Source organism: Pongo abelii, chromosome 16 (genome assembly GCF_028885655.2).
Source record: "Pongo abelii isolate AG06213 chromosome 16, NHGRI_mPonAbe1-v2.0_pri, whole genome shotgun sequence".
Lineage (NCBI taxonomy): Eukaryota > Metazoa > Chordata > Mammalia > Primates > Hominidae > Pongo > Pongo abelii.
Window position 1 is genome coordinate 78,434,134 of NC_072001.2, and position 26,662 is coordinate 78,460,795.

Here is a 26,662-nt window from a genome sequence, read left to right on the forward strand (position 1 = left end):
GTGAATGCCCCAGGCAGGCCTATACTCTGGGGGGCTCTCTTGGTTGTTCCAGGCCAGACAGTCCCCAACACGCATGTGTACTCCAGGCTGCACGGCCCAGCTGGGATCCTTCCCCACCCCTTAGGCTTACTTTCTGTAGAAGCACTGGGCATTGCTGTGCCCATTCTGCACTGGGTTCTTCATATTCACAGTCAGTTGATCTGCCTGATTATCCCATGATGTGGTTAATGGTTATCCTCATTTTTTTTTTTAAAGAATATCCCTGTATTTATTTTCCTACAGGTAATTTTTCTATGGCTTCAACATTTTCTCTTCAAATCAAAAGAAAAATTTCCCAAAGTTTAGAACTGGATCACTTGGCCCTTTCTCTTATCTCCTTCCAGTTCAAAATGCTTGCATCTCTTAATGGCCAGCATCCTCTTGGATCTGCAGTTAGGCTCAACACATTCCAGCCTTAGCACAATCTTCTTTGTGGTCTTAGCCTTATTCCAGAAAATTGGCTTTGTCTGCCCATCATGGCCACTCTGCTTCCGATCATAGCGCCTCTTTCCCTGGGCATACAAGGAATCCTTGCTCTTCTTATACTGTGTCACTTTGTGAGTCTGATGCTTGCCACACTTCTTACAGAAGGCTCTTCGGGTTTTAGGTACATTGACCATATTTGCAGCATGGTTGTTCTGTCTATATGATGAAAACAAGAAACGGCGTCCGAGACCCTTACCTCGCACAGCTCTCCCCTAACAGGAAAGGGCCCTCTGTTTTTTTTTTTTTTTGAGACAGAGTCTCCCTCTGTTACCCAGGCTGGAGTGCAGTGGCACAATCTCAGCTCACTGCAACCTCCACCTCCTGGCTCAAGTGATTCTCCTGCCTTAGCCTCCGGAGTAGCTGGGACTACAGGCACGCACCATCATGCCCGGCTAATTTTTATATTTTTAGTAGAGACGGGCACTCACCATGTTGGCCAGGCTGGTCTCGAACTCCTACCTCAGGTAATCCACCCACCTTGGCCTCCCAAAGTGCTGGGATTACAGGTGTGAGCCACCATGCCCGGCCATCCTCTTTTTTTTTTTTTTTTTTTGAGACAGTGTCTTGCTCTGTTGCCCTAGCTGGAGTACAGTGGTGGGATCATGGTTCACTGCAGCCTTGACTTCCTGGGCTCAATGATCCTCCCATCTCAGTCTCCTGAGCTGGGACCACAGGCACATGCCACTACCATGCCCAGTTAATTTTTTTTTTTTTTTTTTTTTTGCCAGGGGGAGATCGGGTCTTGCTATGTTGCCTAGGCTGGCCTTGAACTCCTAGGCTTAAGCAATCCTCCCGCCTCGGCCTCCCAAAGTGCTAGGATTACAGGTGTGAGCCACCGTGCCCGGCCCTCATTTTTTATATCTGTGTAAACTGAGCCCCAGAGAGATGAAGTGACTTGCCTATGGCAGCACAGCTAAGAAGTAGCAGAAGCAGGATTTGAACCCAGGAAGACAGGACACCAATCTCAGCCCCCAGCCCCTTCAGCATGGAGTGAGGGTCCCCTGCCTTCTACTCCAACCTACCCTCCCAGCCTCAGGAGCACATTCACAAGTACAGGGAGGGCTCCTCTTCGTTCTGTGAGGCCTGTATCAATTTGTCATGGGGTGGGGAGCCCAGCTCCCTGGTGGAATCACATCAGGTCATAGTGACAGAGTCCTGGCTCCCCAGGGACTGACTTCCAGCCACAGCTCTGGGGGCTGGGATAGCACTCTACCCCACTGAACCTGCAGCACAGGGCCAGCCAGTCATGGAGCCCCTCAAATCCACTGGTACACTGGGGGCCAGAGGGCTTGCAGGAGTGGATGAGAGGTGGCTCAGCCTTCGGTAGGCCCTGGCTGAGAAATAAAGAGGCTGCTCATGAGCGCAGATGTGGTTCTGGTCGGCTGGGCCCCAGGGAGCCTGAGCAGGCCTTTCTTGTCTGAACCCAGATCTACTTCTTGGGTTCGTCAGCATTCCCCACCACCACCCTCAGCCCCACAGCCCGGCCGAGCAGTGGGCACAGTCTCTCAAGTTGCCCTGAATGCCTTCGCAGGCCTCTCCCCTTCAGGAGTTGCATGCTGCACCTTCTGGAAACAAACAGGGACCATGATACCAGGCGGGGCTAGGCTGCCACTCCTGCCCTCCCACTGGCTGCAGTCGGATGTCAGCACACAGTGCTGGGGGTGTGGGTCGCACGAAGGCCCTGTGGGCCTCTGGAGGCTTCTGCTCAGAAGAAACATCATGGGCAAGGAAGTCTGTGCAGGGGCTGCAGGGGCTGCAGGGGCTGCAGTCACTCCTTTGATTGCCTGTTACAGATGGGGAGCTGTGGAGGTTTCCGTGTCCCTTCCTTTTAACTGAACAACCCCAGCTGGACACGGTGGCTCACACCTGTAATCCTAGTACTTTGGGAGGCCAAGGCGGGTGGATCACCTGAGATCAGGAGTTAGAGGCAAGCCTGACCAATATGGTGAAACCCTGTCTCTACTAAAAATACAAAAAAATTAGCCGGGCAGCTACTTTGGAGGCTGAGACAGGAGAATTGCTTGAACCTGGGAGACGGAGGTTGCAGTGAGCCGAGATCTCACCACTGCACTCCAAGCTGGGAGACAGAGTGAGACTCTCTCTCAAAAAAAAAAAAAAAAAAAAAGAAAGAAAAAAGAAAAAAAATTGAACAACCCCTTTCCAGGCCTTTTGTCCCCATTAGGAATGTCCTGTTGTGTTCCCTGGCTACTGCCCCAGAATTAGGTTAGGAATGGGGACAGAACTGGGCCTGGGAGCTGGGATTAGAACGGGCTGGGATTGGGATGAAGATGGGCTAGTCTGGGCTGAGCAAAGCTTGGGATGGGGGTGGGAGGCTTGAAAGCAGAGGGCTTTATTGGAATGACTGTTTATCCCCTTCCCCCTCTGCATTGAGCCTGTCAACCTGAATGATGAGATTCAGGCAATATGATTAAATACTGAGTTTATTGGAGTGCAAAGTTTGAGGAAGGCACAGGCTCCAAAAAAATGGGGTCCAAGGTGCTCTGAAGTGGAGAGATTTGAGGGTCATTTATATAGGCAAGGATGTAAACAGGATTACATCATTTTTCATACATAGTTACAGCAATTGATTGGTTAAAGGCAGTGTTTCTTTTTTGGGAAAAGTATATTTGACATTCCAAATTAAGGATGTAATAGTTAAGGGGTCTTTCATCTCAGTCAAGGGGTCTTCTATCTTAGGGCCATCTGGTCTAAGCCAGGAACAAAGAAGGAAATTAATTTATAACAAAAGGTCAGTAATTAAGAGGTCAAGTTCTGTGACTCAGTCTCCAAAGGCAACCTTCCTCAGAGGCTAGTAACTGTTATTTTTGTTCTTGTTGTTTTGTTTGTTTTGTTTTGTTTTTGTTTTTGAGACAGGGTCTTGCTCTGTCTCCCAGGCTGGGGTGCAGTGGTGCAATCATGGCTCACTGAAACCCCGACCTCCTGGGCTGGGCTCAAGCAATCCTCCCACTTCAGCCCCCTGAGTAGCTGGAACTACAAGTGTGCATCACCACGTCTGGCTTTTTTTTTCTTTCTTTCTTTTTTTGGTATAGACAAGGTCTCATTATATTACCCAGGCTGGTCTCAAACTCCTGGGCCTGAGCAATCCTCTAGGTTTGGTCTCCCAAAGTGCTAGGATTACAGGTGTGAGCCACTGCACCTGGCCCCTAACAACTTTTAGAAGCCCCAGACAGATGATGCAGTTCCTTTCACAAGCCTGTGGAAAAATGGCAGACTGAGGAGGTGGTTTTGGCTTTCTGGCCTTCACAGAATTTCTTTCTAGAGAAGGGAAAGCAGACTTCAGCCCCACATTGTTGGAAACAGGCCCCCAAATCTGGCCATAAACAAAATATCTGCAGCACTGTGACATGCTCGTGACGGCCACGACGCCCATGTTGAAGGTTATTGTTTTACCGGAATGAGGGTAAGGAATACCTGGCCTACCCAGAGTGGAAAACCGCTTAAGGCATTCCTGAACCACAAACAATAGCATGAGCGATCTGTGCCTTAAAGACAGGCTCCTGCTGCAGATAACTAGCTAGACCCATCCCTTTATTATGGCCCATCCCTTTGTTTCCCATATGGGATATTTTTAGTTAATCTATAATCTGTAGAAACAATGCTTATCACTGGCTTGCTGTCAATAAATATGTGGGTAAATCTCTGTTCAGCTCTGAAGGTTGTGAGTCCCCTGATTTCCCACTCTGCACTCTATATTTTTGTGTGTGAGTCTTTAATTCCTCTAGTGCTGCTGGGTTAGGGTCTCCACAACCAAGCTGGTCTCAGCACCACATCTTCTCAGAGTCCTGCCTGCTTCCTAGGAATTGGCCTGAGGAAGGAGGAACACGGGTTCACTGAGGCTCACTGCCTCCTGGGCCTGATCCAGTGGCATTAGACCACTGGGCACCTGACCCCACCACAAACCTGGGGGCACAATTCATCATCCCACAGTCAAAGACCCTGGAGCTCAGAGAGGTTAAGAAGCTTCAAGTCCCACAGCCAAGAGTGGCAAGTTGGGATCTGGGCCCGGATTAGGTGGCTGGTGCTGGTTTTGTCACCAGAGTATCCCTAAGAAGGCAATACTAATCCAAGCAAGGAGACACTAACAAGGGGTGTCAGCACCAGGAAAGTGATGCAGCGGTTTCCCAGCAGTGGGACTTTTCTGGAAGGAGCTGGAGGCCCATTCTGGGGTCAAGCGCTGCTGCAGCCAAGCCTCCTCCACAGCTGCAGGGCATTTGCCTGGCTCTTGCTGCTGGGGTTCTAATCTCATGACTGGCCTTGGCTCAGGGTCAGCCCAAGGACGCCTCTCAGTTTAGGGGCTGAGGTCAAAGCTGACTTCCGGCCTGTCTGAGTAACCTGCACCTCTCACCTGCGCTGTTCACACTGCTTCCCTGGGCCTGACCTGTGTTCCCTTCACCAAGCCCGAGCTATATACACTGTGGACTCCCACCCCCCATCAAGACCCCTCTCCCTGGCCAGTGCTGCTCTGTGTCAGGGAGGGAGACAACAGGGGGCTTCCCTGGAATGCTCACCTTCTGCCCTGTGCCACCGCTGCTGGCTTCCCACCACGTTGCTCTGTTGCTCACCACACTACCCACCTCTTGCCATCATCTCCGGAAACTGGGAGCTGTGACCATTCTTGTTCCAATGTTAAAGATGGGGAATCTGAGCTCAGCAAGAGGAAGCTTACCCCTGAGCCACTCCACTGTGACACGGTGCCCACACGTTCCCTGGCAGCATCTCACCTCTCCTTTCCTTTCTTGGCTGGAGGCTATCTCTGACCCCACCACGCAGGCTGTCCCCTACCCCCTGCTCTCAGCTCTGGCAGCCTTTCCAGCCAGAGCCCATAATCCAGCCACTTGCAGCCTGACCATGGGCTGGGCTGGGGGGCATTCTACTCTCTTCAAGAGCTGAGGGACTGTCAGGTGAAAGATGGATGCCAGGGACTGAGGGGTCATCAGGGGGTGATGCCGGAGAGAGCCAGGAGGCCCCGGATGGAGGCCTGAAGGGATAAGCCAAGCTTCTTTCTAAATCCCTGGCTGTGCCAAAGCCACCCATGGAGACTTTCCCTTACTGACCTGACCTCAACTGGATTTTGGCATCCTCCTGGCTTCCCCAGCCAGCCAGGGCACACTGACTAGACAGAGATGGCTGAGGAAGGTGTGTGTGGAGCTGACACGGGGCCCCTGGAACTGCCGGAGAAGCCTTGTTCTGGGTGTGGACCCTCTTCTCCCTGCCCCTTACCCAATTCCCTGGGGGATTCTTTGGTTCCCCTACCCTATGCTGGGGTGCAGGGAGGCCACCTGGGGCCTTGCCAGCCTGGACTTGCCCGAGCTCTGGGCCCTGAGGTCATGGAGACCTCCTGAAACCCTCCCCAGGGGAGCTGTTCGCAGGCAGACAGGCCCAGTGAGGTGCTAATTACTGTACTAATTGGAGCCTGAGCTACAGATGGCCTGGTTGACAGGAGGTGGGGACTGCTGGAACAGAGGGGGCTGCGGAATAGGGTCTGGAGGGAGGTTGAGGGAGCCCAGAGCTGGTGCAGGGTGGGCTGTGTTTGTTCAGGAATTGTTGATTTATTAGCAATGATCAGCTCTTTGAAATGCGTTCTGGTCTCCTCCATATCTCTCCTGGCCCTGGGTTTCTCTCTGGGAAAAGATCGGTGTTCTGAAGCCACTGCTTGTTGGGAGGGGTTCATCAAGAACTTGGGGGCAGAGTGACCCGAGCCAGAGGGAGGCCCACAGCCTGTCCTGAGGATTCCAGGCCTGCTGAAGCCAGCAGACGTGGCACTGGGTGGTCTTGGAGATGGCCTGTGAGAACAGAGTGATGCCACTGAGCCGGGTCACCTTAGAGGGTTCTGGGGCTCACCCCACGCCTGGCTCTTTTGGACCTTGGCCTGCTCCTGCCCCTCTGTGAATAGCTGGTAAGGGGCCAGTGACTCTAGAGGCCTCACAAATTGGAGATGACACTGTCTGCTCCCTGGAATGAGGGCAGGGGAGCTAGGGAGTCTACCTTGCTGCATCCAGAAAGGAAAAGGCTAGCACCCTCTCCCCTCCCCGAGACTCCCTTTTTCACAGCCCACCCTTCTGGCACAAGTCATTCTCAGCACCCTGGACCCAGGGAAGACTTTGGCCACATTGGGCTAGACCCCACCTCTCAGCAGGGTAGCATGTGGCTGTCACTCACCCATCTCTAGCCCCATTGGCTCCCCAGGGCTTCTGGCACACTCTGCACTTTCTCTGGTCTTCAGACCTCTGTCTGGCTGCCTCCAGCTCTGCCCCCCTGGGCTGCTTTCTGCCTAGTCAAGTCCTCTCCACTCCACAGGCAGGCTCCGGGTCCATCTGCATCGCAGGCTGTGCAGTGACCTTCTGCCTGATCGTCTGCAGCATCCCCTGCCCCTGCCCCTCCATACTCCAGACGTGGCCCAGGACCCAGACTGTTGGTTATGAAAGCTGGGAGGCTAACCCCCTACCTGCTCTGAAGGCTTGTCCTCCTCTCTCCCAGAATGCTCTGAGAACTGAATGAAATCATAGATAAGAGAGGACCGTGGCAGTAACTGTGACAATTGCTCCAATTGTATGAGTGCCTATTTCTGAGCCAGGCATGGTGCTATGTACTTCCTGCACAGGTCTCCTCATAGCAACCCTCCAGGGCTGGAAGTTTTCCTATCCCACTTCTCAATGAGGAAACTGAGGCTCAGAGAGGCCAAGCAACTGATTCAAAGTCACACAGTTCCTATGTGACAGTCTGGGGACTCCAAAGTCACCATCTCTCACAATGGGAAGGGGGTTGTTGTTTTTTGGCCAGCCTGTTTCCTTCCCCCTTTCCCCTCCCTCCCTGCCTGCCATCATCTGCCTGGTGAGTTTGCATCACTCCTAAGGCCCAGGGGGTCCAATTAGGCCACTCCCCCAGGGAAGCTGACTGAGGCAATCCCTGCCCCAAGGGGGCCTCCCTGAGCTGAAGTTTTAATTAGCCATCACTGCTCTTCCTGAAACTCTGACCTGCCCATAGCTCTACCATCCCAGGCTGGCCTTGTGGCAGGAGGCAGGAGGCAGGACTGGCGTTCAACCCAGCTGCACAGCAGAAGCTGCCCAGGCAGAGGAGAGAGATGTGGCCAGGCTTCCCTCCCACACAGCTCTCTGCATCCACCTCAGCATCACCTCATTTAGTCCAGTAAATAGATTACAAAATAAATGGACTAAGTGACTTCATCCATTAAATAGATTAAATACATTAAATGAGCTAATATTTGTGAAGCATTTTAAACAGTGCCCGGTACATAGTAAAGACTAGGAGTGTTTGTTAAATTAAAAAAACAAGTCAGCAGGGATGAGGGGAACAAGGTACCACATAGGGCCCAGAACTATTCTTGGACATAAAGATGGCACATTCCTGGGTCACTTGGCAATGGTGGGTGGCCCATGTGTGGGCGGTCAGCATCTGTAATCCCGCCCCCTGCAATGTGGGAAGCTTGGGGTGTGGAGGGAGGGAATGGATGGGTATGTGCCAGGCACTGCACTGAGCATTCATGCCCTGCAAGCCATCTTAAGAGATGGGTTACCATCCCATTTTTCAGAGGAGGTGGTCAAAGTTCACAGAAGCAATCAACATGTCCACAGCTGGCACGGTGGCTCATGCCTGTAATCCTAGCACTTTGGGAGGCCAAGTAAGGAGGTTTGCTTGAGGCCAGGAATTTGAGACCGGCCTGATCAACACGGCAAAACCGCATCTCTACAAAAAAATAGGAAAATTAGGTGGGCGTGGTGATATATACCTGTAGTTCCAGCTACTTGGGAGGCTGAGGTGGGAGGATCACTTGAGCCCAGGAGGTGGAGGTTGCAGTGAGCTGAGATCGCACCATTGCACTCCAGCCTGAGCAACAGAGCCAGACTCCATCTCAAAAAACAAAACAAAAAACCAAAAAAAAACATGTCCAAGAAAGCACAACCACGAGAGGCAGGGCAGGATTTATTGTTTATTATCATTATTATTTTTAGCTTTCTTTCTGTTTATTTGTTTTTGTTTAGGGCAGGATTTAGATCCAAAGCCTAAGCCCTGCACACCAGAAAATCCGACTCCTTGTGCCCCTCCCACCCCTACTCAGGGCAAGAAGGCCACAGGGCCACACCCCCAGATGCAAAAGGGAGAAGGGTGCGCTTCTCTGCTCCCACTCAGCTTCCCCTCAACCTCCAGGAAACCTGAGGGCTCTGAGTATGGCTGTTTGTGTTGAGGACCCAAAACCCCTTTTCTGGGGCCAGGCTGTGAGTCTAAGGTAACATGATAACAGGGAGTTTCTGAAGCACTGCCCCCCTACTCTGGGGAGCAGGAGGCCTCCTGACCGTGACCTCAGTCTCCCACCCTGCTTGGCTGCTCACCTCCCTCCTCAGCAGCAGCGCCACTGTGCCAGCCCTGAGCCAGAGCCAAGCCCTCCTTGGACGCGGTTGCCTGGTAACCAGCCCTAAGTGACGGAAACCCCAGCGGGCCGCTAATGAGGGGGCAGCAGCCAACCACCTGGCCAGACCCAGCCGCCCCAGCCAGCCTTAGAAAGGCTTCCGCGATAGTCCACCTGGCCTGCCCACGGTAGGAGGGGAGGGTGCCCCAGCACTGGGGGAGGGGGCATGGTGGGGCAAGGAGGAGCTGGGTTGGTGGCCCCCCAAAACCTTTGAACTGGGGATCTGGGGGAAGGTGATTCCTGATGAAGGCCAAGGCTTGACCAAAGCGAGGGGTGGGCACTGGGCTGGAGTCACGGCTGTGGGTAGGGCCCGCCCAGGCCCAGGCCCCAACCACCACCCTGGAAACAGCTGTGATGGCTCTGCCCAGGGCGCCGAGGCTGGGGGAGGGGATCCCCAGGAAGAGGCCCTGGATGGGGAGACGAGGTGATGAGGGTGGCTGGCAGGAGTCCAGGCTCTGGGTAGGGGAGCAGCTCCTGCAGCACAGGGGGAAATGCATCAGCCCCTCCCCTCTTTGCAGGGGTCCCCCTCCTCTTCTCCTCACACCCCTAGCCCAGGCTGATGGCCTCCAAGGAGGGGGCTGCAGGCAGCATGAGGCAGGCAGGTGGAGCTTGGCCAGGTGTTTTTCCATCCTAGGTCTGAGAGGGGAGGAGGGGATGGAGAGGCAGTGGCAGAACCAGGAGGAGGCCTGGTGTATGGACTGGACAGGCCTTCAGGAGACCTGGGTTCTGGAGCTGCCTGCCTGAGACCCCAGGCTGGTAGCTGGCCCTCTCTGCGTCTCATTTGCCCCATGTTGAAATAGGGGCTAGAAACAGGCTACTGCTGGTGTCATGGGTCCTGAGAGGCTGAGAGGGGGAGTCCAGGGGCTTTAGGGGAGCTTTGGGCAGCAGAGGTTCCTTCAGGCTCTCATCTCTGGGCCTGGGTAGGTTTTTCTGCCTTTCTTCCCTTTCAGATGTGCATAGCCCTCCTTCACCATTAAACCTTCACTCCATAACTACAGCCTGACTCAGCCCTGTGGTGGGCACTAGAGTCCCAGCCCAAGGGCAGACCCAGGCCCCACCCTGGAGGAGGTCCCTCCCCAGTATAAAAGAGAAGCCAGGCTTATAGCCAGGCAATTTCAGCACAGGGAGCTGAGGCTAAAATGGAGGTGAGTTCAAAATGCTCTGGGACCTCAGAAAAGATGACCAAACCCAGCCTGGAGCTCAGGGAAGGCTTCCTGGAGGAGGAGTCCCAAGCTGATTTTTTTTTTTTGACGGGGGCTGTGTAGGGTCTTGGTTTGTTGCCCAGCCTGAAGTGCAGTGGCCTGATCACAGCTTAGTGCAGCCTGAACCTCCTGGGCTCAAGTGATCCTCCCACCTCAGCCTCCTGAGTAGCTGGGACCACAGGCGTGTGCCACCATGCCTGGAAAATTTTTTTATTTGTCCTGCTCTGTTGCCCAGGCCAGTCTTGAACTCCTGGGCTCAAGTGATCCTCCAGCCTCTGCCTTCCAAAGTGTGGGAGGATTTCAGGCATGAGCTACCGTGCCCAGCCTCTGAGCTGAGTCTGAAAGGCCAACAGGAATAAGCAAGGAAAGCCAGACAAGCAGCCAAGGCAGACGGAGAGCATATTCCAAAGCGTGGAGGTGTGACCTGAAAGGAACCTTGGCTGGCTGGGGAGACAATCGGGACAATCAGGAGACATGCCAAAGCCAGAGTGGGGAACTGGAACCTGAGGGCACCGAGGAACCACAGGAGACTCCAAGCTAGGAGTGACCGGTTAGACACAGGCATTAGAAAGCTCTCTGTGGAGGCAGGCAGGGAATATTTCCTGCTGCCTCCAGCACCAGGCCTCCAATGGCTGGGCTTTGGCACAGCCAGAGTGAGACATCACAGTCCCACTCTCCCCGAGTCCAAGGCCCAGCAGTCCTGTTCCTGAGGCCTCTCTCCCACTGTAGCAGACCCACCTCCACACAAGCACCCATCTCACTGAAGGGCAATGGTCTGTTTGAAGTCTGGGAGACAGCACTGGGACCCATTTACTGCTGTACCCTCAATGCCAGCATAAAACCTGGAGATCCTCAATATGTGACAGAAGGAAGGATGGGAAGGAGAGAAGGAAAATCAGCCCACCCTAGCTGTTAATTAAAGAATGTTCCCCTCCTCTGCAGGAGTCCCTAAATCTTTTTTTTTTTTTTTTTTTTGAGATACAGTCTCACTCTGTTGCCCAGGCTAGAGTGCAGAGGCACCATCTCAGCTCACTGCAACCTCTGCCTCCCGGGTTCAAGTGCCTCTGCCTCCCGAGTAGCTAGGATTACAGGCTTGTGCACCACGCTGGCTGATTTTTGTTTTTTAGTAGACATGGGGTTTCCCCATGTTGGCCAGGCTGATCTCAAACTCCTGACCTTAAGTGATCTGTCTGCCTCAGCCTCCCCAAGTGCTGGGATTAAAGGCGTGAGCCACCGCACCTGGCCAGGGTCCCTAAATTATTGTGCATGGTTTGTTGTTGTTGTTGTTGTTGTTTTTCTAGCCAACAGGCCAGCAGATGCAGTCTTCCAGAGGGGCCCAGTGAAAGCCTGCCCCACTTCTCAGTCTTAGGGCTTCCCCTCTGAGCAACTCTGATTTTCTCTGGAGGTAGTTGGGGGGCTCCTTTGGAGTTTGAGAGGCTCCCACTCCCTGCTCACTGTGGCAAAGCAGCAGGCTGCCCCCACCCCCAGCCTCCCCTGCAGAAGGATGCCCTGATTTCCCAGTACACCTTTGGAAAGTGGCTCACCTCACCCCAATCAGACCTCATGGCCCTGTCCTCCTGCCCAGGTCCTATCCAACCCAGATCCCTACTACGCTCTGAGTCCATGCTGATGGCCATCGACACAGCCCAGCTTCAGGCTCTGCTTGCTTTAGTGGCAGCAGGTTCCTGAACAACAATTGTGTCTGAGCCCTCCCTCAGAAGGCACTGGAGTCACACAGTCCTCCAAGGACAATCCTAGCTCTCCATTTCTTGGCTATGTGGACAAGTGGCCTTCCCCTCCTCCTCTAGAGCTACTGTTACTGTGGTTGAGGGTAGTTGCCCAGGTTCTTGCTGTTTTGAACAAAGAATTGGACAAAAGGCACAAGCAAGGCCGCAAAACCTCCAGCAAGAGGCTCAGGAGCATTGGTTACAGAATTTTCTGGGGTTTATATACCCTCTAGAGGTTTCCCATTGGTTCACTCTAGTGGCCCGCAACCAGTCTGATTGGTTGAAGAGTAGGCCTACGACCAGTCTGATGGGTTGTGTAAGGGGACCAATCAGAGGCACTTTCACTTTCCAGCTGCCACTCAGCAACTGCCATACAGCAAAAGGAGGGATTGCAACTACCATGCAGCAACTGCCACCTAGAAAAAGAAGGGGTTGAAGAGTAGTCTCTAATATCCAGCACCAGTTGGCCTTAGGTTCCCTGCCTCCAGACCCTATTCTCCTGCAACATCACCACTGGTTGAAAGCTTACTACAAATCAAGCTATGAAGTCACTGGGGCCCTGTAGCAAGTCATGTCCCTGTAACGATGAGTGAGCTGAGAGCTAAGGGGCTTGCCTAAACCACACAGGTCAGTAGATCAAACCTCAGCGTGCTTGTTTTTCAAACTCCTGCTTCACATGGTTGTAAGAATTAAATGAGATATCAATTATCTCATAGATAGATGTAGGAGCTCCATGCCCACCCACTGACACTGAGATATTCCTCTTCTGGGAGGGGAGAGGGAGCAATGAGGAAGTAGAGGGCAGACAGGGCAGCAAAAGCAGTCTGAGGGGCCTCTCTGGGGGAGGCAGTGTCTATAGCTGGGTCTGCAAGGATGGAAGGGGGCATTGCTGTGTGTCTTAGGGAAAGGTGCCACACTTCTCTGTTTCTCTGCCTGTAGAGTAGCTGCCAGCTCCACCTCACACTCCTCTGGGGTAAGGGAGCTCCTCCAAGGAAGGAGATTTGTAAATAGCAGGTGTGGCCTCATTAGAGGGAGCACCATTGTTATTAATAATCATAACATAATGAGCCAAGGCTCAGGATCTGACCTTTTACCTTGCATTCCCAGGGAGCCAGGAGAAGTAACCAGTGTCTGGGGTGGGGTGGAAGAGGAGTGTGTGTGTTGCATGTGGAACCTGGGCAGACCTGGTAGTGGTGGGGGTGGGGTGGGGTGAGAAGAAACCTCCTTTTTACACTACTTTCTTTTTCTGTGTTAACTCCACCCAGGAAGGCCATATGAGGACAGACTGTTCCCTTCTCAGCTTTTATTCACACTATTCCTTCTGATTAGAATATCACATCTCTGCAAGACCACAGTCCTGATGAAAACATGTGGCGCTCCCCAAGGCAGTTATCTTGTATTGATTGCCTTCATTCTCTATAGGCTCCACACACGACCATTGGTATAGGGAGGAAAATGGCAAGGTCAGAGCCTTCAAGAGCTCATAGTCTGGGGACACTCTATGAGCTTCCTAGAGTTTACAAGCAATTTCCCACACTGATGTTGGCCGACATCGCAGTTGCTAAGGCAGGTCTCTCACTGCTCCCCTTTTGCAATGAGGAAATTTGAGGCTCAGAAAGTTACAAAGTAGCTCCCAAGTCCCCCAGTGTTGCCTCCTTTCTTTGGCAGTCCAGGGTGTTTAAGTGATGCCAAAAAGGAATAGACATATGGTTGAGTGGGGCTGCTGTCTGTGTGAGGTGTCCCTGAATTAACACAAGGCTCAGCAGTGCTGCAAATCTTAACTAGCCCCTATTGTCTCAGATGGCTGCTTATCCTGGCCTGGTTGGGTCCCATTCCAACTCAGGGAAATTGGAGAGACCACTGGGCACATCTGAGCACACAACCTGAGCGTCCCAGACCCCAAGGGCTAAGAACACAGCCCTCCTTCCACCCCACTAGCAGGGCAGGGACAGGGTCGCTGGCGCGGTGCTGGAGGAGGAGGGGCGAGCAGAGTTGGTAAGGGGCAAGAGCAGTGAATAGCCTGTGACCCGCGGGGCTGCAGGCTGGGGTTAAGGGTATGATGTTTGGTGTGACCCCTAGCTGTCCGAACACAGATGTGTTTTCCTGACGCTAAGGTGTGGCTGCAGGAAGAGCCTCAGGCTGGGAGCCAGGAGATCTGGGATTTTGTCCCAGCCTGGTGTGTGACCTGGGGAAAGCCCCAACCCTCTCTGAGTGTCTCCTCTCTATATGGTTCCAGACTCTATTTCTAAGGTCCTTCCAGCTCTAAATGAAGTGACACTCTCCCCCCACCCCCCGCCCCCGCTCCCCAGGTGACTTCACTTCCTCTTCCTACCTGCAGCACCCAGCCACTCCTCCTCAGCTCCAGCTGCTCCAGCTACTTGGTGATTCTTGGAACCTGCAGCCTCAGGCCTGCTCTGCTCTGCTCTGACTCAGGCAGAACTTACCTTTGGGATCTGAGGGGATAGTTTTGCTTCCTGAACTGACTCTGACCTTTGGCATGTCCACCTGCCCTCCCCTCCCCCACTACACACACGTGTTCCCAGTCCTCGGGCAGCCCAGGAGCTTCGAGGGACCAGATTCCTTCAGATAAAGTAGCAGCACTGAGGGGCTCTCATCCACAGTCAGATGGCCCAGGGAAAGGCACCCCTTCCCCCACTCCAGCCTCTCTTTGCAACACACCATTCCTGGCTGGGCGTGCTTCACTCCACCCGCCTCACAGGCTGCGCGCTGGTCTGCCTCATGGAGGGAGCCTCACCCAGGCTACTTTGCAAATCCCCCAGCACCCTCATTCCCGGCCCTTCCAGGGATGGGGAGATCGCCGCTTCCTCAGACAGTTGCCCTGCCCTACCTAGCAGGAGTCTGGAAATTGCCCTCATTGACTACACCGAAATGAGGAGACAGATCAATGAACCCTTCTCCAGCCCCCTAATACACTAGTGCTGGACAGGGGAATGCCAGCATTTACTGTGTGCCAGATATTTGCAAACACCCTTTTCCAAGCTTACACCGCCACCGCTATGAGGAAGACAGAATTCCACTTTTGCAAATAAGGAAACTGAAGCTCAGCGAGGTCAAGTGGCAGGCACAAGGTCACATCGCAGCAAGTGGCAGTGAATGAACGATCTAAGGGAGCGACTGAGGGCGCGTGACGGGCCCGCCGGGCACTGGTTCGTGGAGCGTGGCGGTTACGGGCGGTGCACAGCGCCCGCGGCCAGCTCCTGGCGAGCTGGCCCCACGCGGGCCCTCCGCACCCGCTGCCCACAGGAGCGCAGGCTCCCAGAGGCGGGGCCGGGCTCTGCCCCAACCAGGCGAGCCGCCCCGCCCCCGCCCCGCCCCCAGCCCGCCCCGCCCGGGACCGCAGACGGCGCCCGGCGGCGGCGCGAACGGCAGCGAGGAGGGTTGCTCCGGGCTTGGTGCTCACTGCGACTTCCCGCGCAGGGCCCGGTCGGACCAGGACCCGCGGCCTGAGAGACGCTGGAGGATGCGGACGTGGAGGCGGCCTGGGGTAGCGGCGGCGGGAGTCCTGGCGCTCTGCAGGTAGGAGCTCGCCCGCTTGGCTGGCGCGGAAACTTGGGCCGAGTTTGCGGGCGGCGCGTGGGGAAGGGGCGGGTGGCGCTGCCCCAGGGCGCCCCTACCGGCCGGCCCGGGGACGGAGGGCGCCGCGCCTGGGCCGAGGGGCTGCGGCTTCTGGCTGCCGCCGGCCCCCCGCGAACGGGCTGCCGGGCAGGGGTGGCGCTGCTGCTCCGACTTTCCCCGGACTTCGAGGCTCCCGGGGCCTGGTAACTCTCTGGGTCTCCGGCGGAGAACAGGCGCCTAATCTGGCGAAAAGGAACTCAGGCCGAGCCCTCGGGCCTCCCGCAGGGCCCTGTCACGTGGATTGCTGGGGGAGGGCGTTGAGGGGGAGGTATGGGGACAAGGGGGCACTTGGAGGGCTGGGCCTGGGGGCGCCGGGCGCTGAGGCGCCGCGGGGCCCTGGACGCGCCCTGCTGGGATGGGACGGCCCTGCGGTTTTCTCGCAACCGCTTGACTCACCCCTCTGGCCTCAGCCCAGGCTGGCGGGATCGCCCTGAGGCGGAGGCTGCCCAGACCCTGCGGCCGGGCCGCCCCTGTTCCGGGACCTCCCGCCGGTCTGCGGGCGTCGGTGTAGGGCTGGGTGCGCGGGCCTGCCTGCGTGCACACGTGTGCCCGGGGCCCGAGCGAGGGGAGAGCGCAGTTCTGGAATGGCGTGTGTGCAGATGTGGGCCATGCACGTACGTGCAGGCACGGGTTTGCATGCGTGGCGGCGGCCTGTGTGTCAGCCTGCTGGATGCACGTGCGTCTCGGCGCCGCCGGGAGGGGCTTGGGGACACCCGGAAGCCCGCCAGGTCGGGTGCGGCGGCAGCCTCAAAGCAAAGTCGGCTGTGGGCCCTAGGCACCAGAGTTATGCTCAGGGCGGGTAGGGGAAAGGGGATAGAGACCGATCCCGTTCGCTTTCCCCTCCACTGGAGACTTTGGGCTGCCCCAGGTTGGGTTGTAGCGTCTGGAGAGCCCAGAGCCTCAGGTAGGGAAGGTGGGAGATGGGAGAACACTCGGCGAGGCCCAATCCAGCCCTCCAGGAGAATCCAGATGCTGGCCACAATTGGGCAGGAATCGCACTCTTTTTCCTGGTCTTTGCCATCGGCCATCCCGAGGCCCCTAGAAGGTGAAAGTGGGAACCGAGAGCTGTTTCCTTTCCCACTGCGTAAGGCAGGGGCGGTGCTGCGGTGGTGGGCTCTTCTCCGGGACCCTGGCCTGGGTGCTGGCTGAGTGACGTTGGAGCTTGGCAGAGGATCAACAGAGCTGCCTCTCAAGGATGACCTGAGCCTGCTTCCTGAGCACCTGCCCTGTCCGAGAGCTTACTTGCCTCAGTATGGGTCAGGGAAGGAGGCACGTACATTTTGGCAACTGTCTTGAGTGGAGGAGGAGTCTCCCTTGAGGGAGTGTATCCTGGGCTTTCCACCTCATAACTGGCAGGAGATCAGGTCATTCCCACACCCCTGAGAGTTCTCTGTTGGCTCCCTGAAGCCGCCACCCCTCCCACAAAGATTCCTGAGGGTCCCAGGTGGTCTTGTCTATTGGCTGGGTCCCAGATAGGGGCCTCGAGAAGTCTCCAGAGCAAAGGGTATTCCATGGGCTGAGACCCAGGAGAGAGGGACTCCTGGGGTGGGGGTGGGGACCCAGCGGACCCCAAGGAGCATGTAGGCGAGGTGAGACCAAAGTCGGTACTTAACCCAGAGTGTCCCAAGGGTGGGGGTGGAGAGGATCCACACTTCATAACCCTACAGTTCCTTCTCACAGCGTTGCTGCGGAGTGAGATGGGGGCCTTCACCCCTCGAAAGCAGGTTTCTATCATAGGACACTGCTGTTGGGACTGTCACCTGTGTCCTAATGGCCCCTCCATGTCTTCTCTAGGCTGGCCTGAGGTGTGGGGTTCTGTCCAGGAGATGAACCAGCTTGCTTTCTGAGTCTGCCTTGGTGGAAGTGGGCATTGGCCCCCACACTAGCCTTGCCTTTCCTAGCCCCAAAATGTGCCTGTCTAACTCAGCCTGTGGCTGTCATTGGCTCCAACCAGAAGAGGCAAGGAGAGGGCTGGTCCTTGCTTGCCAGTGACTGAAACCTGTGACACTTTGCCCTCATCATAGCAAGATTGAGCTAGGTGGTCCTTTCTAAGCTACTGAGAGTTTCCAGGAGCAGGGTGCTGGCTGCGGGAGGTAGAGGTAGGTCAGTGTGGCCCCAGCAGACGGGCTTCAGATGAGCCTCTCACGGGTTACTGGGTGCCTGCTGCCCCGAGGGGCCTCAGTCCCCATCCTTCCTTGGTCTTGTTTTAGAGCTTTGTCTTTTTTCAGCACATAGTTTTTCCATCAATACAATGGGAGTAGTGGCTAACTAAGTAGCACTCTGGCCCCTGGGGCTTGCCTCCCTGGGCTTTTTTCTTTTCTTTTTTCTTTTTTTTTGAGGTGGAGTCTTGCTCTGTTGCCCAGGCTGGAAGTGCAGTAGCACAATCTTGGCTCACTGCAACCTCTGCCTCCTGAGTTCACGCAATTCTCCTGCCTCAGCCTTCTGCGTAGCTGGGATTACAGGCATGCACAACCATGCCTGGCTAATTTTTTTGTATTTTTAGTAGAGACAGCATTTCACCATGTTGGTCAGGTTGGTCTTGAACTCCTGACCTCAAATGATCCGCCCACCTCGGCCTCCCAAAGTGCTGGGATTACAGGTGTGAGCCACAGCACCTAGCCACCTCCCTGGACTTTCACACACGCCCCTGACGCTGTCTTGCCCCCGCCCCGCCATGTGCCTAGGAATCGCCATCTGCAGCGTGGGGGCTGGGGGTGGATCCGGGCTCCTCATGCTCTGGGACCTTCCTGCTGGTGCTGCAGCACCATCTGCTGGGCTGCCCTGACTCCTGCGAAGGGGGAGGAGTGGGGCGAGAGGGGTGTGGCTTGTACAGACTGATGTCCCCAGTTACCTCTCCTAGGGGACTGCTCTCCAGAGCCAAGTCCAGTATCTCAGCATTGGCTTTGGGCCTAGGGACCTGGGCTGGAGGCCCGACTCTGCCATTTTTGACAAGATCAGCAGGTCAGAGGAGTGTCACAAGAAATCTGTGAATTTGTAGACAATACTCAGATTCCATGTTTTGGCTGCAGTGGGCATCACTGTGGCACCTTGGAATAGGACCCTGTGGTGGGAGGCAGGAGGCCTGCTTCTCGTTGTGTCTATTTCATTGGTGACTTTGGGATGAATGGGTCTCCTCATCTGTATATGAGGGGGTGGCGGCAGGGTATGTCAAGTGACCCTGAGAACCAGTGCCCCTACAAATTCTGAAATCCCAAGAAGGAGGGGGTCTTGGGAGTTGTATGGAGGAAAATTGAACAGAAGGGGCTCCTGGAGTGGGGGTGGGTGGGGTTTCTGTGTAGAATAATTCATTAAACAAAGGGTTCTGCAGCTTTTAAAATATACGAGTTGGGGTCAGGTGCAGTAGGTGGTTCATGCCTGTGATCTCAGCACTTTGGGAGGCCAAGATGGGAGGATCACATGAGTCCAGGAGTTCAAGACCAGTCTGGGCAACATAGTAAGACCCTGTTTCTACAAAAAATACTAAAATTAGCCGGGCGTGGTGGCAGGCGCCTGTGGTCCCAGCTCCTTGGGAGTTGGGAGAATCACTTGACCCCAGGAGGTTGAGACTGCGGTGAGCCAAGTTCATGTCATTGCACTCCAGCCCGGGCAACAGAGTGAGACCCTGCCTCAAAAAAATACATACACGAATTGGAAACCTCTGTCATGTGGCTCATGCACTCCCAGTCTTAACTGAGCGTCAATTAAGCGCCAGGTTCTTAGGTGTAGCAGTGAGCTGATGAGAGCAGCAGCCCTCTGTTGCTTTGCTTGTAGCCTGTTTTCCTGACAGCCTCTGCCTTTCTCCCTCTATCCCAGGTCAGAAGTTGAGTAGCAGGGGCCTAGGAGGGCTCGAAGCCTTCACAGCAATGGCAGAGAAGCGACCCCTGAGAACCCTGGGGCCTGTGATGTATGGCAAGCTGCCCCGCTTAGAGACAGACTCGGGGCCTGAGCACAGCCTGCCCCACTCTGTTGGTAACCAGGATCCCTGCACCTACAAGGGGTCCTACTTCTCCTGCCCCATGGTGGGTACTCCCAAGGCCGAGTCTGAGCAGTTGGTGTCCTGGACCCCATACCCACCCTTGTACTCTACCGGTATGGCAGGACCCCCACTTCAGGCGGACAACCTGCTGACCAACTGCCTGTTCTACCGCTCGCCAGCAGAAGGCCCTGAGAAGATGCAGGACTCCAGCCCTGTTGAGCTCCTGCCCTTCAGTCCCCAGGCTCACTCCTACCCAGGCCCACCACTGGCAGCGCCCAAACCTGTCTACCGCAACCCTCTGTGCTATGGGCTCTCAGCTTGCCTGGGGGAAGGAGCAGTGAAGAGGCCACTGGATGTTGACTGGACTCTGGCAACTGGGCCCCTGTTGCCCTCAGCTGACCCACCCTGCTCTCTGGCCCCAGCTCCTAGCAAGGGCCAGACTCTGGATGGCACCTTCTTGCGGGGGGTGCCAGCTGAGGGGTCCAGTAAAGACTCCTCGGGGAGCTTCTCCCCTTGCCATCCCTTCCTGGAGAAATATCAGACCATCCACAGCACAGGCTTCCTGGCCTCCAGGTACACAGGTCCTTACCCTAGGAACTCCAAGCAAGCAATGTCTGAGGGGCCCTCAAGTCCTTGGACCCAGCTGGCCCAGCCCCTGGGGCCACCCTGTCAGGACACCGGGCCCACCCACTACCCACCACCCCACCACCCACCACCCCACCCTCCACAGGCCCTGCCTTGCCCTCCAGCCTGTCGCCACCCAGAGAAGCAGGGCAGCTACAGCCCAGCACTCCCACTGCAGCCTCTGGGGGGCCACAAGGGGACCGGGTACCAGGCTGGTGGGCTGGGCAGCCCCTACCTGAGGCAGCAGGCAGCCCAGGCACCTTACATTCCCCCGCTGGGGCTGGACGCTTACCCCTACCCCTCTACCCCTCTCCCAGCACCCTCTCCAGGCCTCAAGTTGGAGCCGCCTCTCGCTCCACGGTGCCCATTGGACTTTGCCCCCCAGACACTGAGTTTTCCTTATGCCAGGGATGACCTCTCTCTCTATGGAGCATCCCCTGGGCTTGGAGGGACACCACCTTCCCAGAACAATGTGCGGGCTGTGCCACAGCCCGGTGCCTTCCAGAGGGCATGCCAGCCTTTGCCAGCGAGCCAGCCCTGCTCAGAGCCCATGAGGCCTGCACAGGAAGCCGAAGAGAAGACCTGGCTGCCCAGCTGCAGGAAAGAGAAGCTCCAGCCCCGGCTCAGTGAGCACTCTGGGCCGCCCATCGTCATCCGAGACAGTCCAGTTCCCTGTACCCCCCCAGCACTGCCCCCCTGTGCCCGGGAGTGCCAGTCTCTTCCACAGAAGGAGGGCGCAAGGCCACCCAGCTCTCCACCAATGCCTGTCATTGACAATGTCTTCAGCCTGGCCCCCTACCGTGACTATCTGGATGTGCCGGCACCTGAGGCCACAACTGAGCCTGACTCTGCCACAGCTGAGCCTGACTCAGCCCCAGCCACCAGTGAAGGTCAGGACAAAGGCTGCAGGGGAACCCTGCCCACCCAGGAGGGCCCCTCAGGGAGTAAGCCCCTAAGGGGCTCACTTAAGGAGGAGGTAGCCCTGGATTTGAGTGTGAGGAAGCCCACAGTAGAGGCCTCTCCTGTCAAGGCGTCCCGTTCTGTGGAACATGCCAAGCCTACTGCAGCCATGGATGTGCCAGATGTGGGCAACATGGTGTCAGATCTGCCAGGCCTGAAAAAGATAGACACAGAAGCACCAGGCTTGCCTGGGGTGCCAGTGACCACAGATGCCATGCCAAGGACCAACTTCCACAGCTCTGTGGCCTTCATGTTCCGAAAGTTCAAGATCCTCCGTCCGGCACCTTTGCCTGCAGCTGTGGTCCCGTCCACACCCACCTCAGCTCCTGCTCCCACACAGCCTGCACCCATCCCCACCTCTGGGCCCATTGGACTGCGGATTCTCGCTCAACAGCCCTTGTCCGTGACCTGCTTCAGCCTGGCACTGCCCAGCACTCCAGCCGTAGCTGTGGCCTCCCCTGCCCCTGCCCCTGCTCCAGCTCCATCCCCTGCTCCGGCTCGAGCTCAGGCTCCAGCTTCGGCCCGGGATCCGGCTCCAGCTCCAGCTCCAGTTGCAGGCCCTACTCCGGCATCTACTTCAGCCCCAGGGGACTCCCCGGAGCAGCATTTTACAGGACTACACGCGTCCCTGTGTGATGCTATTTCCGGCTCCGTGGCCCACTCTCCTCCAGAGAAGCTTCGCGAGTGGCTAGAGACGGCTGGGCCCTGGGGCCAGGCTGCGTGGCAGGACTGCCAGGGTGTGCAGGGGCTGCTGGCCAAGCTGCTGTCCCAGCTGCAGCGCTTCGATCGCACCCACCGGTGCCCCTTCCCCCATGTGGTGCGAGCTGGTGCCATCTTCGTGCCCATCCACCTAGTGAAGGAGCGGCTCTTCCCTCGGCTGCCACCCGCTTCTGTGGACCATGTGCTGCAGGAGCATCGTGTGGAGCTGCGGCCCACCACGCTGTCGGAGGAGCGGGCACTGCGGGAGCTTGCCCTGCCGGGCTGCACCTCACGCATGCTGAAGTTACTGGCGCTGCGCCAGCTGCCCGACATTTACCCCGACCTTCTCGGCCTGCAGTGGCGTGACTGTGTACGCCGCCAGCTGGGTGAGCATGGGGCAGCCCCAGTGGCCACCGGAGCTGTGTGAGCAAGTGACAGGTGTGTGTGCTGTGTGAGTGCGTCACAGCTGGGGCTGAGTGATTCCAAGGACTCCTGCCCGGGTAGGGGGCTTTAGGGTGGGCTGTAGGTACCCCCACACTTTGACCCTCCAGACATCAGTGAGCACCTTTATAGCCTCCTTTGTAGGCTTCTGAACATGCCAGCTGCTCTGTCCCCATGGAAACTCCTCGGCCTCCCCTGGTGCCGCACCTTCTTGGATTCCCTCCTCTGCCTGTGCCTTCTCCATCTTTGGTGCAGTGTTTTTGGCACTCTGGTTAGGCCCTGTTTTCTAGCTGAGATCATTTCCCTGATCTCCAGCCTAGCCTCCCCTTTGTGAGCTCTAGCCCTAAATAACCCACTGCATGCTGGGCCTCAGCCCCTGGGTCTCTCTCCCACACTGAACTCATACCAAATCACACTCCTGAGCCTTCCCCTCAGCTCACTTCCCACCCCCAGTTCTTTTCCTTGTCAGTGAAGGGCACCCCCTTTCACAAAGCTCCTCATGCTCGAGACCTGGTAAGGGCCACATTTGCCTTTTTGAACGTGTAGTTTTGCAGTCCTCTCCGACCCTTACATACACAGAAGTGTGCCCATAAGTCGCATTGTTTTGTGGTTTGCTTTTCCTCTACTAAATGATGTCTTGTGCCTGCTGTTCTCCAGCTTGTTTTCTTTTAATGTCCTGGAGGACCACACAGCTGCCGAAGTGTTGTGTGGTTTGTATGATCACACTTCTTCAGCTAGGGATCTGGTGATGGGACCAAGTGGATTCTGTCATTGCCCTTCCTGCGTCAGTACACCTGGCATCACAGCCTGAGGCCCCCTCTAGTTTTTCTCTCCCTGCTGCCTCCAACTCCACCCTCTCCCATTTCCACCGCCCAGCCTCTTCCCTGTAGAAACTGTTCCTAGTTCCATCCCCATAGTGGCAGCCTTGCCCCGGGCCCTTATCTGGTTGGGATGGGGAAGGGCCTGTGGCAGTGAGGTGCAGATGAGCTTAGGGGCTGGCTGACCAGAATTCCTGATCCCTGAATACTTACAAAATTGGAGCAGATGCCTTAATGGGATGCAAAGGAAATCCAGACTCAGGCGATCTGTTACTGAGTGAAGGTCCCACATGACTCAGGGCTGGGCTGCCCAGCTCAGTCCTCTCCCCATACAGTTGGGCTGTCTGGGGCCCAGAGAGGGTCAGGTCCGTTTCTCCTGGGCTGCCTGATCGGCAGTGGAGTCTGGGCACTCCACACAGTCCGAGGCTGCTCTGACTGGAGCTTGCAACAATCGGGGGGCCTGGGAAGGAAGTGATTGAGACCAGGCTTCTGGCCTCTGGCTGAATTTTGTTGCCCCTGTCCTCACTTCCTCCCATCTTGGAGGCCGTTTTTCTCTGTGTGCCCCTAGACAGTTATCCCTGCCTTCCTTTCTTGTGGGTGGGTTCCTGTGCTCCCCCAGCATGGCTCTTAGGGCAGTCCCTACCTGGGCTTGGCCTTGGGCTTGGGCTTGGTCTCTGGGGCTGGTATGGCAGAAACATGATGGCTGTCTTATATATGGCAGGGTTCTCTGTTCCCATGCCTCAGTTTTCCATCTGGACAATGGGTATTGGACCACGCCAATGGTTCCTGACCTGCTGAGCCCCTTGGCTCTCATCCTTGTACCCAAACAGCCTCTCCTGAGCGGTGCTCTCATCAGATAGAGTTCTGGTGTCACCTGGGGAGAAGCACAGCTTTTTTGCTTGGATGGTCTGGCCAGTAGGCATGTGTGGGGAAGAGTTGTGATGCCAGCCTGACTTGGGGCAGAGCAGAACCACTGTTTGGATGGCTTTGGAAGCCAGGAGGTGGGACCTGAGGGTATGGGGTCTGCAGGCTGACTATGTGTTCGTTTTCCAGGTGACTTTGACACTGAGGCTGGAGCTGTGTCCTCCTCAGAGCCCGCTGTGGCCAGAGATGAGTCAGAGAGCCTAGCCCTGGCTCGGAAGTCACCGGCCCCCAAGGTCAGGAAGCCAGGCAGGAAGCCACCAACCCCTGGCCTGGAGAAAGCAGAGGCAGCTGCTGGGGAAGAGTCCTGTGGTGCCTCCCCTACCGCTGCTGCCAGTGCCAGCCCACCTGGCCCCACACTGAAGGCCCGCTTCCGCAGTCTGCTGGAGACCACCTGGCTTAATGGCCTGGCTCTGCCCACCTGGGGCCACAAGTCCTCAAGACCAGACCGGCCCTCACCCTACCCACAGCTGCTGGACAGCCAGAGCCATCACCTGTAGCACTGGTTGCCGGTGCTGTGTGTATAGCACTCTCCACCCTTCCCTTCTGCCTGCCCAGCTGCCCCGGGGCCACGAATGGATGCTGGGGCCGTGGCTGCTCCCCTGGAGGGGTTCCATCTCTGACCCTGGGGCCCACTCAGGGTGGGCTGAAGAGCCCCTGAGCTTTTAACATGAGGGTCTTTATTGGATAGGACTACTCCCTATTTCTTGCCTAGAGAACACACATGGGCTTTGGAGCCCGATAGACCTGGGCTTGAATCCCGGCTCGTGTTCTTGCTGCAGGACCTGGGCAAGAAACTTCACCTCTGCTGAGCCCTCATTCCCCATGTGTAAAATGGGACAACACAACCTACCTCACAGGGTTGTTGTGGGGATGCTGCCTGATACATACCCTGTCACCATTTGGTCTCTGCTTCCTCTCTCAGACAGGGCCTAGAATTGGAGGCAGAGAACCTTCCTATAGAAAGTCTTTGTGTGTCCTAGGACTTGGCTGTCGTAGAGTGGTACCTTAGGCAGTGGATGTGACTCTCACTTTCAGGAGTCACCCCCCAGCATTTGGGGTTGGGTTGGCCCCACTCCAGCCTGGAGCTCCCTGAGGGAGCCTGCACTCCCTGCTCCCAATCCCCGCTATTGGTGCAGGGATGCAGCCTGGAGCTGGCGTCCTTGTTCTGGGCCTGCTGCTGCCACCCCAGGAGGCCCCAGGCTTGTCCTGAATTGACATCAGTGCTTCCCTGAACTGCCTCCCCTACCCCTGGCATTATCCCAGGAAACTTATGTTTTCTAGAAGCTAAGCAGCTGCTGGGACTCAGGGACTGGTGCAGGTAGGCTGAGTGGCAGCTCATTCCTAGAAGGTCTCTGAAGATCTGGACTGAGGACCCTGCTGCTCCCCAAGCCAGAGCCCATCAGCCAGGCCTGCTGTGAGCCACCTGCCTGTGGAGTGCTGAGCTGAAGCAAAGGCTGGCAAGCTCTGGGCCTTACTTAAGGGATTGTGATGAGCCGATGGGCCCTGGAGGTAGCCCATTAAAGCATCTGGCTCATTTTTGGAAGTGGGGCCTGTCCGTGTGTTTGGGGATGGTGGGTTTCATGTTCCATCATTGTGTGCCTAGCCCTTTGCTCACAGACTGTTCTCCCTGCTCCCAGTCCAGAAGGTGCTCCTGCACCCTCATGCAGATGGCTGTGGCTCTGTGGACCCCTCTCACACACATACTTGCTCTGGGAAAGCCCTCTCTCCTGAGACCCTGTGGGTCCTGGTGGTGGTTGGTCTGTGGGCTACTAGTAGCCTGGTGAGAAATGCTGGTCATTAGACCCCAGCACGTGCCCCTCTCCCAGAGCCAAACATGTCTTTCATGGTCTGGGTAGAACTGTTACAGCCTCCTCGTTGCTGGTGACCATGCATTCCACTGACCTTAGCTTGGAGGGTGGGGGGTAGTGTGCTGGGCCCACCCTCTAGAGACCCTGCCCCTGTTGGGCTCTGTTTCCCCAGAGGCTCGTTCTCAGGGCAGCTAAGGTGACTTCCTGGGCCTGTCTTCCCACTCCCCCTGGGCCAGGGGCCAGTCCACTGGGGCTTGCTGGACCTGTGTGGCATCCTGGTGGTGGTCACTGGGCCCAGCTGCGCTGTCCCTCCTGTGCCAGCCTGGCCTTAACACTAGGCTGGAATTTGGAGTGGCAGCTGCCATCGTCCCCTTCCACTGTTCATATAGGCCCAAGAAGAGCTACTGGGCCTTGAAGGGATAGGTAACCACAACACATTGTGGCTGCTGCAGTGACGACCTGGGTGGAGGGTCCCTGGGTCCCAGAAGAGGTGATACCTGAATTGGACCTTGAAGACAAACACGAAATCACATGCAAAGTGGGGTCTGGGTAGAGAGAACCACACGTGCAGAGTCTTGGTGAGTCTGGAACAGGAAAATCCCCAGGCGAGGCTGGAGCTCCCAGAACCAGAAGGGGCAGGGGCAGGGCTTGGAAGCCTGGCTAGAAATCCAGCAACCCAGGGACTCAGTCCCACAACCTGAGGAATGGGGGTGAGAGCCACGTGGAGTCATTTGACACTACTACAGGGAGGAAAGAATTGCAGTGGAGGTGGAGTTTCTGAACTCTGGGCCCCCCAGGCCCTGGGCAGTCATGGGCACCTCGTCAGCCCCATCGGTCACATCCATCTCATCGTCAGCACCTTAATGGAGTGAGCTC

General features: G+C 56.3%; 2 protein-coding genes across 6 annotated transcripts; one reads left to right on the forward strand and one right to left on the reverse strand.

The window, feature by feature from the left end:
* Positions 1 to 341: 341 nt before the first annotated feature.
* LOC100432452 (large ribosomal subunit protein eL42-like) lies at positions 342 to 659 on the reverse strand. The gene has a single exon (XM_009250033.3). The coding sequence runs from the start codon at positions 657 to 659 to the stop codon at positions 342 to 344; it is 318 nt and encodes a 105-aa protein (XP_009248308.1).
* Positions 660 to 9,000: 8,341 nt separating this feature from the next.
* On the forward strand, positions 9,001 to 25,521 carry C16H15orf39 (chromosome 16 C15orf39 homolog). 5 transcript variants are annotated; one of them, XM_063716225.1, is made up of 5 exons: positions 9,009 to 9,099; positions 15,339 to 15,437; positions 19,350 to 20,085; positions 20,545 to 22,181; positions 24,108 to 25,521. In XM_063716225.1, the coding sequence occupies exons 3-5, from the start codon at positions 19,400 to 19,402 to the stop codon at positions 24,473 to 24,475; spliced, it is 2,691 nt and encodes an 896-aa protein (XP_063572295.1). In that variant the 5' UTR covers positions 9,009 to 9,099; positions 15,339 to 15,437; positions 19,350 to 19,399; the 3' UTR covers positions 24,476 to 25,521. The 5 variants fall into 5 exon arrangements, with proteins under 5 accessions (XP_063572294.1, XP_063572295.1, XP_054388894.1 ...); XM_054532920.2 differs by lacking the exon at positions 9,009 to 9,099 and adding an exon at positions 12,254 to 12,527; XM_063716224.1 differs by having other exon boundaries at positions 9,001 to 9,099; positions 19,350 to 22,181.
* Positions 25,522 to 26,662: the final 1,141 nt, after the last annotated feature.